General features: G+C 34.9%; 1 protein-coding gene across 1 annotated transcript in view; it reads left to right on the forward strand.

The window, feature by feature from the left end:
• The window catches only part of Malrd1 (MAM and LDL receptor class A domain containing 1), a 694431-nt gene that overhangs the window by 130812 nt on the left and 548388 nt on the right, over positions 1–15231 (forward strand). The window contains exons 12-13 of the mRNA XM_031373295.1: positions 219–392; positions 9564–9684. Of these exons, the coding sequence (XP_031229155.1) occupies positions 219–392; positions 9564–9684 (295 nt within the window). The remainder of the gene's footprint in view (positions 1–218; positions 393–9563; positions 9685–15231) is intronic.

Genomic DNA, 15231 nt, shown 5'->3' on the forward strand with positions numbered 1-15231 from the left:
TCCTTGGTTTATTCTATTGCCTTTGGCTCTTACACCTTTTCATCTTCCAGGGTTCCCTGAGCCTTGAGGAGAGGGAATTGAGGGTGATATTCATTTAAGATTACCTGTGAGTGCAGTCAGACTAGAATGTCTATCACCCATTGATGACCTGCTGTTTTAAATTATAAACAAAATACATGATATATCTGTAATATCAATCTATGTATTGACATATATAGGTGCGGTTTTGGTATCGTTTATCAGAGCATTCCACTCTCTCTGTTTTCACGAGGACATCAGTAGATGGAACTTTGCTAAAGCAGAGTGAAATGACTCAATTCTCTGAAACTCAGTGGAGCCAAGCAAAAGTCGATCTCCTTGCAAAAGCTGAAGAGTCTACTCTTCCTTTCCAGGTAAGCACATAAGGAGATAATGCACTGCATCAGAAAGTAGGTGCCTCATATTAATCATTTCAGACAATAAAGTAACATATTCATTGAATGCTTACTGTACTAATAACCTAGCCATATTAATGCATTAGTTACTTGCCAGGCAACTAGATAGTTACTTTGGCCGAATATTTCAGAATTATGTGAGAAAGTGTAGCAACTATTAGAAATAATACATCAGATGGTTGAGAGAAGAGAAATTTGAAAAGGATTTTAGAGCTGGAAGATGAGTAAAAGTATCATGAAATGCTGCCATTTAGATATGACACAGCTATTGCCACCATGAGCACACAGCTTGCTATGGCTACTTGCATAAGGCAGGACCCTTCAACATATGTCATGGATAGAAGGGGTGCTTGTGATTTCCCATAATTTTCTCAGGGAGCTAATGAATTAAGTTGCTGAGGGGAAGGGATTTCATTTTCTCTAAATGGGGTCCTAGGTAATAAGATGGACTTCATAAGTAAAGGAGGAGGGCTAAGACAGGGTAAGGCAATCACAATTCATTGGATATATGTATGAAAATGTCAAACATGTAGAAAAAGTGCTTTCTCCTATGTGAACTTGGCATATCTGAGGTGAAGAAAAATGACATGAATTGTGCCCATGTTTTCCTCCTACTGCTCTTGTCCTATAATACAGGGGCATTTGCTGATCTTTGATATAGTTGTCTTAATCAGTAATAAAAGCAGGTAACTGCATCTCAGTCAGTAAGTAGATGCAGCAGTTCTACCTTCGTGGACCATGACTTCCTTCTGGATAATGCAATTAGAGATCAAATGGTGGAGTGCTGAAAATACATTACGCCTGAGTCAGGGGCTATGGGTGCTCAGTCACTGATCTCACTGACTGAAACTATCATCTTGCATCTTTCTGTTTCCTAACCTGAAAGAACTATAACAATGATAAAGAAAGTCCTTTGGGAGAGGATGAGAATTAAAGAGATAGTAGTGAAGATGCTGTCTATGTAGGTGGGTTCTAGAATCCTGGATCCTAGGCCAAATACAGCATTATAGGAACTTGCTCAAGCCTTCTAAGCTTCTGTTTTACCTAGTGCTATTGTTTTTCCTCTCCTACGGGGCAGGAGATTGACTGATGGAACTGAAGTTGATAAATAACATACACTCATGTAATGTTTTCTAAAGAATCAGTTGAGATAAAATGTAGAAGTCAAACAGAAACCAAAATATTTTTATAGAGGTGCTCTTAAAATCTATATCTGTGTGTTTAAATTAGGACTTTTACTTGGACTAAATAGTACCCAGATAGTAACTGACTGCTGGAGAAAGGCTGGGTTTTCATTGTAGGAGAAGACTTTTGTCTTACACAATAAACAAAATCAGGATGCATGTATCTTAGATTCATTCCCTGTTGCTATGATAAAATGCTTTGACAAAAGCAACTAAAGGGGAAATAAATGATTTTTGATTCATTGCTCCAGATTCCACTGAAATGGCAGGGAAGCCACAGTGGCAGGAAGCTGAGGGGCTGGTCACATTGCTTCTGCAATCCTAAAGTAGAGATAGTTGCAAGCTACTGCTTAGATTGCTTCTCCATTTTATCCTATTCAGAATCCCTGCCCAGGAAGTTAATGGCTTTGTCCACTTGGAAGATATTATTTCCAAGACTAATCAACTTAATCAAGATAATCCCCACAGGCACATTCAGAGGATATTCTTGATCTTGTCAACTTAAAGATTAACACTAACCACATGTCTCTGGAAACCAGCAACTTCCTCTGCAAAAAGAAGCTTGGATGGACAAGGTGAAATGGAAAAGTTTAGCTTTCTTGCTGCATTCAGCTACTTCACCAGAAAGAGTAGCCCCCAATGGCAGCAAGGTGATTACAGGGTACTTCCTCCCAGTAAGAAAGAGGAGGATGGAACAAACATCAACTTCTGTGACCATTCAATTTATAGAAGACTTACAAATTGGAGTGATTGGGATGAAAAAATAAATAAGTAAACAAACAAGCAAACTCTAGATACATGTAAAGAGCTCTCTCACGGAGCAAGCTGTATTTGTTGCTGTGGTGACCATCACTCTGGAATTGCTTGGGAATGGTGTACATAAAATAGATTCAGGATTCTTTCATATTTAGAAGGGAAAGTTCTTTTGATCAAAACTCTGGATTCAATAATTAGAGACTTCTATAGCCAGAGAAGTCTCCTGATTTGATGCCAGCGTTCAATAGGTACAACTGCGGATGACTTCTGTTGGGAGAAGTGTTTGACACAAAGACTTCCATACATTCATCTCAGTATTAGTCTCTATAGCATGAAACAAGTCAAGAAAATGAGGTCAATTTATTCTTTGTCTCTAGTGCTTCTAGCCTCCATTCAACTGCTTCAATGTATTCATTTTTACTTAGATGGAAGCTCATCACAACAACCCATCAGTGTCTGTTATCTACTGACGTTGTGAAGGAAAGAGAATACCTGTTGATAAGGCCTAGCTGTCTAAGAAATACTATGGGCTAAGGAAATGGCTGATGTTCCTTCCTGTGACTGGAAATTCTCCTCCACTGTCACTGTAGAATTTCAACAAAATGTAGACTTTATTCTGTTTAATATTACTCACTTAGGGTTTGAGTTTTAGATTTGCTTTGCTATGCAAATTGAGACTTCCCCTCATTATCTGAGATTATGTTAGCTAGGTTGTTGATTGGTGATTTTGTGTTATATTGTGCTGTGGTGGCCTCAGATGGTGACGGTGCACCCTGCACTACTGATCCTAGACCCTCTCTACCATGTTTGAGGCTTAGTACCATGTTTTAACTTTTCTTTCTTTCTTTTTTATTAGATATTTTCTTTATTTACATGTCATATGGTATCTCCTTTCCCAGTTCCCCTCTGAAAAAAAGAAAAAAAGAAAAAAACAAAAAACAAAAACAAAAACAAAACCTCTGTCCCCTATCCCCCACCCCGTTCACCAACCAACCCTCTCCCACTTGTTCCTTCCTAACTTTTCTTTCAAACAATCCTTGGCACTGAATTTTTGTTGAGCCTTATATATGTCTAATTCGGGGTGAATCCCAGGTGGTAATCCTCCTCTGTACTTTCGTCTGTCTTTTTTAATCCTTTTACATGCTCACTGTAGCATGTATTTGTTGTAGAAAATACAGGTCACTAAAAAGAAGCAAAGGGGAGAATCCCTTAACCTTTCTCATCAAATTTCATTGTTATGCACCTGAGCTCTCAAATCAGAAATTTCTGATATTAAACTTGGAATTCAGTGTCCTTTTGAAATATTGAGATTTAGAACCTGATGCAAATCAGTAGAAGATATTTAGGCAGTTTATTTAACTATGAATATGTTTTTCCTGTCTTGTACTCATCTTCTGTAATGCAACCAGTAATAAATGATACTTAGGTTATATAAACAATCTTAAATCCCAAATATTTGGATCCAGAACCTATCTGGCCCACATAGACTTTGGATAGGAATTATGGAATTACAATAACTTTCATATGTGAATTACTTTGGATTTTGTGCACTTATACATATACATATATGTATATATAATATGTAAAATATGCATTCTCATATGCTATAAACAACTTATTCATTACAGCAATATGACATAAAATTACCAAGTGTTTATAGTCAGTAATAAAAAAAGAAATAAACATGCAGTCATACTTTGAGTAAATGTCAACAATTTGTTGATGTATTAACAATAATTATACAAAAAGATACATACAGCTTTGGTATTGTTTACACGTTCAAATACACAAGAAAAATGCTGTTATTATATTAGTTGTTATTGGTTTTTCTATGTATATCTTTAAAATCCAGAAATTATATATTAAGATTCTAGCTATGTACAAGCTCATGTATTAACAACAAATAAAGAGGATATTGTGCCCACAGATATTCTACCTAGAGCTTAAATCTAAATGTATTTTGAATGAGTATTTTAGAAACACTCCAAGGTTAGGATACTTAAGTCTGGAAGGCTGCATTCTTTAAGGGTGGCTTTGGTCTTGGTTTGATCATTGGCTGCATATGGTTAAGCTCTGAACTTATTTATTTAGGGAAATCCAATCCAGTCTAAACACGGGAAAGAAGAAAGGTCCTGGATTATGAGACCTATGTACTTCATTTTAACCATGAAATGTGGATGCAGTGTGGTGCTTTGATGTGAACTGGAGACCATAGCAGGGAACACATTGCTTGGCGTTTCCTAGGGAATAATCACCCTTAGTTGCTAGGCCTTTCATTCTCCTGCTGGGAAAGGATTAGGTTTTCTGTTGATTCTGTAAGGAAATTAATTTAACAGCCTTTCAGGAGTGTCTCCGTCACCTGGGTAGAAGAATTGGAAGAATTTTAGTCTGATATATCCTGCCCGATGTTTTCACTTTGTCCGTTCATGTCCGGCTGCTAGGCTGAGCCCTTTTCACATAAATAAATTCCTGCACTTTGCCATTCCATCTCTTGTAACTTCTCTTCTAAATTCTAATATCAAAAGGGTTTTTATTTGAGTATTTTTCCTTTATTTCTTATTGGTCTAATGTATATTTAAATATTTAAATCCTATTGAAACAATTGTGTCATATTTTAGGTTTCATCTGAAAATGACTCATTTATCTTTTCAATAATGAGTGGTTTGATGTACATTCTCTGTAAGATTTATTGTTATTAATAACATTTCATCACTGGAAGCATCAGTGAAGGGTAAGATTTATAATACAAACTAAATATCATCTGTGGAAACTTGCTGAGTCCTCAGTGTTCTCCATGCACATCCTCAGGAAACCTTGAGTTGATTGAAAGCTTTCGTGTGAACCATGTGCTAAGCAACTAAGATATCCTTATTTCAAGAAATGACATGAACAAAAAGATGTTATGTTTTACTTTTTACTTCTGGGTAAACTAGTTTTGTTGATGTATAAAATAATCATTTGAATATTAAGACCATTTATGAGTTAAAATTTCCAAAAGCAAGAAATGTTGTGGTCTAAAGTATAATTATAATTGAATAGAACAAAACAACAAACTTTTAAAAATAATTTGCAATATTATATATTTGCAACAAGCAATGGCTTAGGCTACCATTCTTCCACATGGTTCTGTGACATTTAGCCAATTACTTCTCTACAATTGTTTTTCTTTCACTTTAAAATGAATACAAAATCTGTGCCACATTCACAAGGTTAAAACTGTATATAGTAAATTCTAAAAAAATATGGCTACTTCCACATTCTAGTTTCTTTCTATTTCTAACAAATTCTATGTTCTGTTAGTTCAGTAATTAATTTTCTTCATTGTGTTTTATATAATAAGGTGGGGACAGATGTTATGTTTTATTTTATTCTGGTTTTTCTGCTTCTGGTTTTGTTGATGTATAAAATAATCACATAAATGTTGACAGTATTTATGAGTTATAACTTCCAAAAGTAAGAAATTTTGTGGTTTATAGTATAATTATAATTGAATAAAACAAAACAACAAAATTTTAAAAATAATTTTGAAAAGGAAATGTATCTACATTTAATTAGAAAATGAGTTTTCAGATTACCTGAGGATTCTTTGAATAAAAATTTTTAGCTTCCCTTTTCTACTGTTGAAATATTTCTTCCAAATTAATTGCTGTATACTTGTTAGTTATCAGTCTTGTAGTTCTGAAAGATGACTTTTCACAGCACAAAAGACTTGCTAGATAAGAACAACAAAACAACAACTATAAGAAACTAAACCTAAAAAAAAAAAAAAAACTTAAGTGATTAAAAATAAGAGGTAAGTGAGATGACTTGGTGGAACATCCTGCAGAACCTGAGGACTTGACTTTGATTCCCACACTAGAAACTGAAAACTGACTCATACATATTTTCTTTGACTTCCACAAATGTCAAATAGCAAGCATGTACCTGCACAGAGACATACAGACACATACACACACTGACAATTTTTTAAAAAATATAGAACCAAGCTGGCAGTTTTTATAGTTCTGTATTATAAGATCAAGGAACCACTTTTAAAAAGTGGGTGATTTTTAACTAATAGTATCATTGTAATCTTTCAATATGTGGTCTTGAATTTAATTGCAGAGTAGTAAACCAGAAGGGTTGGTAGTGACTAAATATTATTTTTTTATAAATTTTGAGGTATGCTTAAAGTTACATTTTAATAACACTAATGAATCATCTGATGTTTCTGTGTAGCCAAACTTAAATATCCAAATCTTCATGAGCTATAATGCCAGTGTCCTAATTCACCTCTAGCAAGGACGTACCAGTTAGATATATAGAGTAAAAATAAGCTTCTCTTCAGGAACACAGAATGGTTCCTCCACCATTTTGCTTCTCTACTGATAAATGTCTCTTTTCTGAATTGGAAAAATCACATGTTTTATTTTAATTGACATTATCAGTGCATAATAATATATACCGATTATAAATGATATATAACAGTAAAATATAAAAGAGGAATTTTCAAGTTCAAAGTAGTCACAAATAAACTAGTGAATAGTTTTAACATTTTCTAAATTATAGTGCTTGTATATATTATGCAAAAACTCTTTTCTAAAATCTGTGCTATTATTTTCTGCCTCTTGTGTGAAAACCAGATCTCTTAGCCGAGATTTTAAAGAAACCAAGTACTATCAGAGTTTTACAAATTATACAAATTTTATGTATCACATGGTAAAATATCAAAAACTGCAAATAGGACAGCTGGTTTTCCTCGCTGCTACTGTCTGCCATCACAGTCTGGGTCTGTTGATTCAAACATACTAGACTGCCTTATTTTAAGTTTGAGTCCACTCTATCCATTGATTGGTTATATGTGTATTTTTAATCAAATATACCTAGAAATATAAACTATTGCATATTTCAGCTTGTTGATTTTTTTCTTTGAATTTTTAAATCAGAAACACATGTTGAAGGTCCTCCCATTTTACATCAGAGAGACAATATGTTAAAAGGGTGATTATTCCATAGGGAGTATGTATTTGTTACCAAAAGGACACAAGTTGCTTAACTCACATTAGTTGTGTGAGTGTTAGGTACAAATGGAGAGAAATGGGTTTAACTCACATGCTATTTCTTGATTGGCAATAGTCACCACAGGTTGATGTGTTTGGATACTTGCTAAGTAATTGGTAGCACTGTTTGGGAAGGACTAGGAGGGATGGCCATATTGGAGGAGGTGTATCACTGGGGTTGCACTTTAAGGTTTAGAAATCCCAAACCATTTGCCATTCCCAATTAGCATGCTCTTCACCTCATGTCTGTGGATCAAGATGTAAGCTCTCAGCTACTGCCTGCCTATTGCCATGCTTTCAGCATGGAATCTAACCTGTTAAAACTGTAACCAATAGAAAAAAATAATTAAACAAAACTGTAACCAATGAACTCTTTTTTTTTCTATAAGTTGCCTTGGTTATAGTTTCTTATCTTAGCATTAGAAAGGTAACTAAGAAAGACAATATATTAATAATGATAGTATTCCATAAGTTATGCATATATATATATATGTATATATATATATGTTTGTATATGTGTATATGTATATATATCAAAAGTAACATTAAAATATGCTCATGTCAGGTATAAATGCAGATAAATTGGGTTACTTGTGTATCCTAAGTTATTTTTCTTTTAAATAATGTCATTCAATTAGTCTCTACTAAACTTGTCCTAACCCTTGCATTGTATCCATTCAGTTTACTATCCAACTAATTGGTTGTTCTAAAACCACATCCATGTTCATATCCACTTGCTTTTGGTTTGGTTGTAGTCTCTATTTCTTTAGAGCAACATGTTTGGCAAAAATTACTATTAGGGTTTAACTTAATTTTTGTGATATAATATAAGGTATGCCTTTTGTTGATGGATCACAACATTAGAATAATAAAAGCAAATCAGTAGAAGTACCCATCAAGTTTATGTTCACATAGGTAATAGAAATAAACTCCTAAAAATCTAAAGTGAACTATGTTTTATTGCTTGGGTTCTATGAGAAAGGACAGATAGGCAGAAATACAAAATTGAACAAAAAATATGATCTAAGGGTAATATATAAAAAGAAACTTCACCAAACTTCTCTATTCAGATTATTTTTGGCTCTTTTCTATAGGGATCTTTCCTTCTATTTCCTTCTATTATGAGGCAAGTCATCTGTCACATTGCAATAGTGTGATCTATTTTTAGAAGGAGTTCAGAGATTTCCATAGCGCTAGCTACTGTATATAAAGGCAACACTGTGGGAATGTCTCTACTGCAAGAAATGGAGAAGCATGTTCTGAGCTTCAACATAAGTAAACTGTTAGTATCTTCACATTAGATATTCATAGTGATAAGATGAAGCGAGAGCTACCAAAGATGGTATCATTTGGCAATGTCCTCAGGGCTCTGGAAGTAACTTACCTAGGTCTCTCTCCTTCATTGTCGTCTTCCTGACTCCCACTTTCTTTCTGCTTTTTCTCTATCTTGCTCCCTCCTTCTTGCCTTCACCTCTTCTTCAGCCTTTTTCTCCTTCTCCTTATCTTCTCTTCTCTGTTTTTGTCTCAATCTTGTTTTCCCTTTTGTAGTAGAATAAACACATGGAGTAATATGAGTGATTAACAGAAGAAAACAAAAGTATGTCAAGTCACCATTCAGAGTTTTGAAATAAATTTAAATGGATGCCCTGTAGTTCTTTAGTAAATAAATATAAATAACAGCTATATATACTTAATGATAATCTTTATCACAAAAATGTATGTTTCTATATTTACACATAATATATATGCATATTTAAATATTCAGATGTAGAAGTGAATCATTCCAGTCAAACCATTACAATGAATTCATATCTCAATTAAATTGTGCTGTGAACCACACAGTTGATTACCCCAAAGAGCTCATTTCAAGTGCATATGACTCTTCATGGCAATGGAAAGCATGCCCTTCACTGATGATGAATGTTGCAACTTTTAACTGAAACAAGGTTACCTAACATATTGAGATTATATAAGAGCCTGTCAAAGCAGTTATGACTATGTAACTATAATTTGAATGCTCAGGTCACAACAGTTTTCTAAAATTAGATTGAAAAATGGAACAGTGTAAATGAGTTTCTTTATTGAAAGAAAATGATTTTGAGATTTTACTTCTGTTATATTTTAATAACTTTATCTTTCTGCAATAACAGTTAATTTTAGAAGCTACCATTTTGTCATCAAATGCTACAGTTGCTGTAGATGACATCAGCATATCCCATGAATGTGAAATTTCCTATAAGTCACTTCAAAGTACCAGCATACAAAACAAAGGTAAGATATCTTTTTTTGTGAGTATTGTAACCTTAAACATTCAAGCAATTTGCTCTTATTTATAGAAATATATTATAGTCACTAGTATTTTATACAGGATACAGATCCACTTGATATATTTTTCAATGTTAAGTAATTTTATTTACAAAATAAATTATTTATTGCTTTAAAGCCATCATTTCTGTTTCTTTCAATATTTTCTCATCTTACTCTCCTCCCTCATCGCCTGATTTTTATCACTGCACCCTTCTCAATACATCTTTTTTCATTCATAACTTCTGTTTTTACATGTGACCCACTGAGTGTAGAGTTACTTGCTTGTGTGTGACCAGAAGTCCCACGGAGCAAGGGCAACTTACCTTTAGTTACACCAGTGAAGGAAATTACACACTTCTCCAACATGCATTCATTGCCAGCACTGCCTCTGTGAAGGGTGGGGTATCATAGGCCCCTCCATCATCCATGCTGAAGTGTTGAGGGACCCAATCTTGTGCAAATCAAATGCAGATAAATGTGGCTTTATTAAACTCGTGAGCATAATGGCCATGTCATGTCCAAAGGACATTGTTACACATCTCCCCATCTTGACTCCTATAATCTTTGTAATATTTCTTCCTTGATATTCTCTGAACCTTAAAAGGGGGTGTTATGTCTACTACTTATTCTGGGTGCTTGGGAGAATTACATATTTCATCATTAACTACAGACTGCTGAAGGAAGAAACTTCTCTGGTAAAACCTGAATCCAGAACTAATATGTAGGTATAAAACTGAATAATTAGAAGTATGTATAACAACAGGATTGTTTAACAAAATCATAGTCGTAGGCTTTTCTTTAGGACCTATAACATATCTGTCCAGTTTACAGAACTGGGAATGAGTTCCTATTTATGTAATAGGCTTTAAAACCAATCTGAGCTACTATTCTAAAAATGATTAAAAATACACGAAAGAGGAACTTAAATAAAGGTATCCTTCAAGGAAGGATAATGATAGTCACAGAGGTTATGAGTCAGCTGTGAGTTATCTCTCTAGAAGCTGCTGTCCAGGGAGGGTGCTAGAGTCCCTCAAAGAGTATTGCTTATGTTCTTGATTGTCCATCAGAATTGATACTAAGACCCTATTGTTGAAGACACTACAGCACACTTTGGTCATAGACCTTAGAACAATTAAACTACAGCGGAGTTGCAAGCTTCTTCTACACTTGCTAACCTTCATAATCCCCCAGAAAGTGTTATGCATGCTACTTTGGGGAGAAAATTCAGGACTAGTCTGCGTAGCCAACTAGCAAACCAGCCAGCCACACACACACACACACACACACACACACACACACACACACCCCACACACATAGAATATACTATTTTCTATTGAGATCTAGAATAAAGACTAATTTTGGAAATTAATATTTAAACTTAAAAATTAAATTTAGGGGGTATGCTTTCAAAATTTGATAGATACATAAAATATGTAAAACTCAAATTTGGGTAGTTAGCATTTTTTAATCTTTCTGACTATTTAACTTTTAATTAATACATAATAAATGTGTATGCCTATGGATGAGAGTATGATTTTTTCAATACATGGATATGATATATACTGAAAATATCAGGTTAATAAACACTTCTATCTCTTCTTTATTGGAGCTTTTGAATTTTCTACCAAGTCATACAGTTTGTAATAGGTTATTATCAACTATAATCACTCCACTATCCTGTAGATAACATGATAACTTATCGCTTTTATCTATGCATATTTTAGTTCTTATTCTCTAAGATCTATCTTCCTTTAGCCGGCCTTCTCAGCCTATAGTAATCATGTACTCCAGCTGGCTTATTTTAAATATTCATATATCGGAGAAAATATATAGTATTTGTCTGTCTGTCTTATATCACCTAGCTTAAGCACGACCACATCTTTCCATTTGATACAAATAAAGGGCACAAGAATCAGAGACCCTCTCATTCACGTACTCAGTGATTCTACAAAGATACTAAAGTAGAAGCCATATTATATGCAGAGGCCATGGTTGCTGGCCTGGGCAGGCCATATGTTTGCTGCCTTTGTCTTTATGAGTTCTTTATGAGTTTTGATCATGTTGATTTGGAGGGCATACCTTCTGGCTCTTGCACTCTTTTTGCCCTTTCTTCTGCATGGCTCCTTGAGCACTGGGGAAATGGATTTGATGAAGACATGCCATTTACAGCAGTATTCCATGATCTCTTACTCTTTGTGTAATATCCATCTGTGGTTTCTGTATTTGTTCCCATCTACTGAAAGAGGAAGGTTCTCTGATGATGGCTGAGTATAGCAGAATTTCATTAGAAGTCATGTTACTGCTATATTATTTTAATAGCACAGTAAAATTTGATTTTCCACTAGATCCCTGGGTTATCTGGTTTTAGGTCCTTGGAGATGCAAGCAGTATCAGGTATGGATTCTGTGTTATTGAGTGGCCCTAAAGTCAAATTGATTGGTTGTTTCCAAAAACTTTGTGCCATTATTGCCCTAGCATTTTCTGCAAGCTGGGAAGCATTGAAGATCAAAGGATTTGTGAGTGCATTGGTGTTTATGTTTCTATTTTGGTAGCATTCTCTGTATATTCTAGTATCAAGGATGCTATAACATTGGAGTTAAGGTTCCATATAGGCACTAGCTTGACTTCTCCATGTTCTTTGAGTTGTGTAGGCATTGTCTTCCAGAATAGGGCCTTGTTATCAGTTTGTGGAGAGCAACATTTGCAACAGTCTGGATTGTTTGAGGATTTCCTTTTATATGTAACTCAATCCCTATACTGGAAGCTTTATTTGTTCACAAGATATGTCCATTTTGGGGTTGTATCTCTGGGAGCATTATTAGGTGATTTCATTTACATTGCCTTCATGAATATACATATTTTAGGAAGCATCTAGTATATAAGGTTTCCATACAAGTTCTCAAATGGCTATTATTCTTAGCCATCTCTACCTATATTTGCTTTCTTGTTCTCCTCTACTTTTTTCCTACCCACTTGATCCTCCAATTTCAGTCTTCCTGTCCATAGGTAACTATCTAGTCTATTTCTCTCCCCTAACAAAATCTTTCTGTCCTTCCTACTCTTTTATACTATAGACAACCTCTGTGGTTCTGTGGAGTTTAGCTTGTATATCATCGATGTAAATCCATATCAAATTTGTCTTTTTGGTCTGAGATAGAGCACTAAGGATTTTTTTCTTGTTCTATGTATTTACCTGTGAATTTCATGTAGGGCATCATTATTTTAAATGGCTGAATGATATTGAATTGTGAGTGCATAGCATATTTTCTTTACCAAGCCATTTATGATGAGCATATATTTTGGCTCCATATATTAACTATGAATACTATTTTAAGTAATAATTCTTTATTAATTATATCATTAATATTTTCCAGCTATTTATTACTTTGTATGTATAAGAATTTTGACAGCAGGTATGTCAATGCACCATGTGTGTGTAGTGCCCCTAGAAGCCAGAAGAAAGAGATAGACCTTGTGAAGCTAGAGTTACAGATGACTGTGAGTTGACATTTTCGCTCTGGAGATCAAACCTTAACCTTCTAAAACAACAGCTAGTGATCAGAGATGGTCCTTCTCTCTAGCCCATTAGAAAACATCTTTCATTCTACAAAATGAATAATTCTGTGTTGTAGCATTATGTACATGAGAAAGTTTGCCCTATATGCATAATAAGTTTTCTAAGTACTCCTTTCTCTTTCTCTCTATCTCTGTCTTTGTCTCTTTCTTTCTCTGTGTGTGTATATGTGTGTGTGTGTGTTGTGTATCTCTGTGGTGTATGTTTCTTATAAATAAATCATGATACAAAGAAGCAGATTTAATGATGCACTTAATAATTGATGAGGTTTTTTTATTGGATATTTTCTTTATTTACATGTAAATTTCTCCTTTCCCAGTTTCCCCTCCAAAAACAAACAAACAAACAAACAAACAAACAAAAACAACAAGAACAGACCTCCCGATGCCTCCCCCCTCTCCATGCCTGCCAACCTACCCTCTCCCATTTCTTGGCCCTAGCATTCCCCTACACTGGGACACAGAACCTTCACAGGGTTGAACTCCTCTTAATCAATAGGAGTATTGATGATCGAATTTGCAATCCTCTACTATACATATGCTGCCAGAACAATCAGACCCACCATGTGTAGTCCTTGGTTGGTGGTTGAGACCCTGGGAGCTCTAAGAGTGCTAGTTAGTTCATATTGTTGTTCGTCCTGAGGAGCTGCAAACCCCTCAGCTTCATAGGTCCTTTCTCTAACTCCTTCATTGGGGACCATGTACTCAGTTCAATAGATGGCTGTGAGCCTCTACATCTGTATTAGGCAGGTACCATCAGAGCCTCTCAGGAGATAGCTATATTTAGGCTGGCTTATCCTTCCTTCAGTCTCTGCTCCATAGTTAGTCTCTGCAACTCCTTCCATGGATATTTTGTTCCCCCTTTTAAGAAAGAATGAAATGTTCATCTTTTGGTCTTCCTCCTTCTTGAGTTTCTTGTGGTTTGTGGGTTGTTCTTCCTGTATTCCAAACTTCTGGGCTAATAACCACTTATCAGAGAGTGCATAGCATGTGTGTTCTTTTGTGATTGGGTTACCTCACTCAGGATGATATTCTCCAGATCCATCCATTTACCTAAGAATTTCATAAATTTATTGTTTTTAATAGCTGAGTAGTACTCCATTGTGTAGATGTACAAAAATTTCTGTAGCCATTCCTCTGTTGAGGGACATCTGAGTTGTTTCCAGGTTCTGGCTATTATAAATAAGGCTGCTATGAACATGGTGGAGCATGTGTCCTTATAACATGTTGGAGCATCTTTTGGGTATATGCCCAGGAGTGGTAGAGCTGCGTCCTCCAGTAGAACTATGTCCTAATTGATGAGTTTTTAAGAGGTAATCAGTATTGCCTTTTCTGTTTAATTAATTTTTTGTTTTTCTCAATTATAGACAATATTAGTAGAATTTAGATAATATGAAAGTTTCAAAGTTGACATTGAATGCAGTACAATTGAAGGTATTGGAGAGGAATCCTTGATGCCTTTCTTTACTTACAAGGACCACACCTTACATTCCTTTATACAAATGATAGGTTAACAAAAGGAATAATAGCAAATTTATTTAAACAGAGTTTAATGAAACATAAGAAAGTTCAGGAATAAAAACAGTAGTGTCCAAGATAAACTGTCCATTGTTGTGCTTATGTACCATAAAGGATGATGACCATGTGAAATGGGATTGAAAAAAGAGCATAGGATGCAGCAGTAACAGATCAAGGGAGGAGACTGAGCAAGGCCCACAGGCTCAGAGCCATCTGTGCAGCATTCCTTCTTCTTAGATATGATATGGACTTTGAATAGAGTGAGGGTCTTATGACCCATCATCAATGGGTATGTCATAGAAATTAAAGTGGTCAGCAATCATACATGGAGGAAGAAAATGGCATGGTGACGTGGCTTTTGAGGCTCTCCTTTTCTCTCTCATATTTAGGTACTTAATTAACTTTTTTTCAGATATTAG

This window comes from Mastomys coucha, unplaced genomic scaffold (assembly GCF_008632895.1).
Source record: "Mastomys coucha isolate ucsf_1 unplaced genomic scaffold, UCSF_Mcou_1 pScaffold15, whole genome shotgun sequence".
In the NCBI taxonomy this organism is placed as follows: domain Eukaryota; kingdom Metazoa; phylum Chordata; class Mammalia; order Rodentia; family Muridae; genus Mastomys; species Mastomys coucha.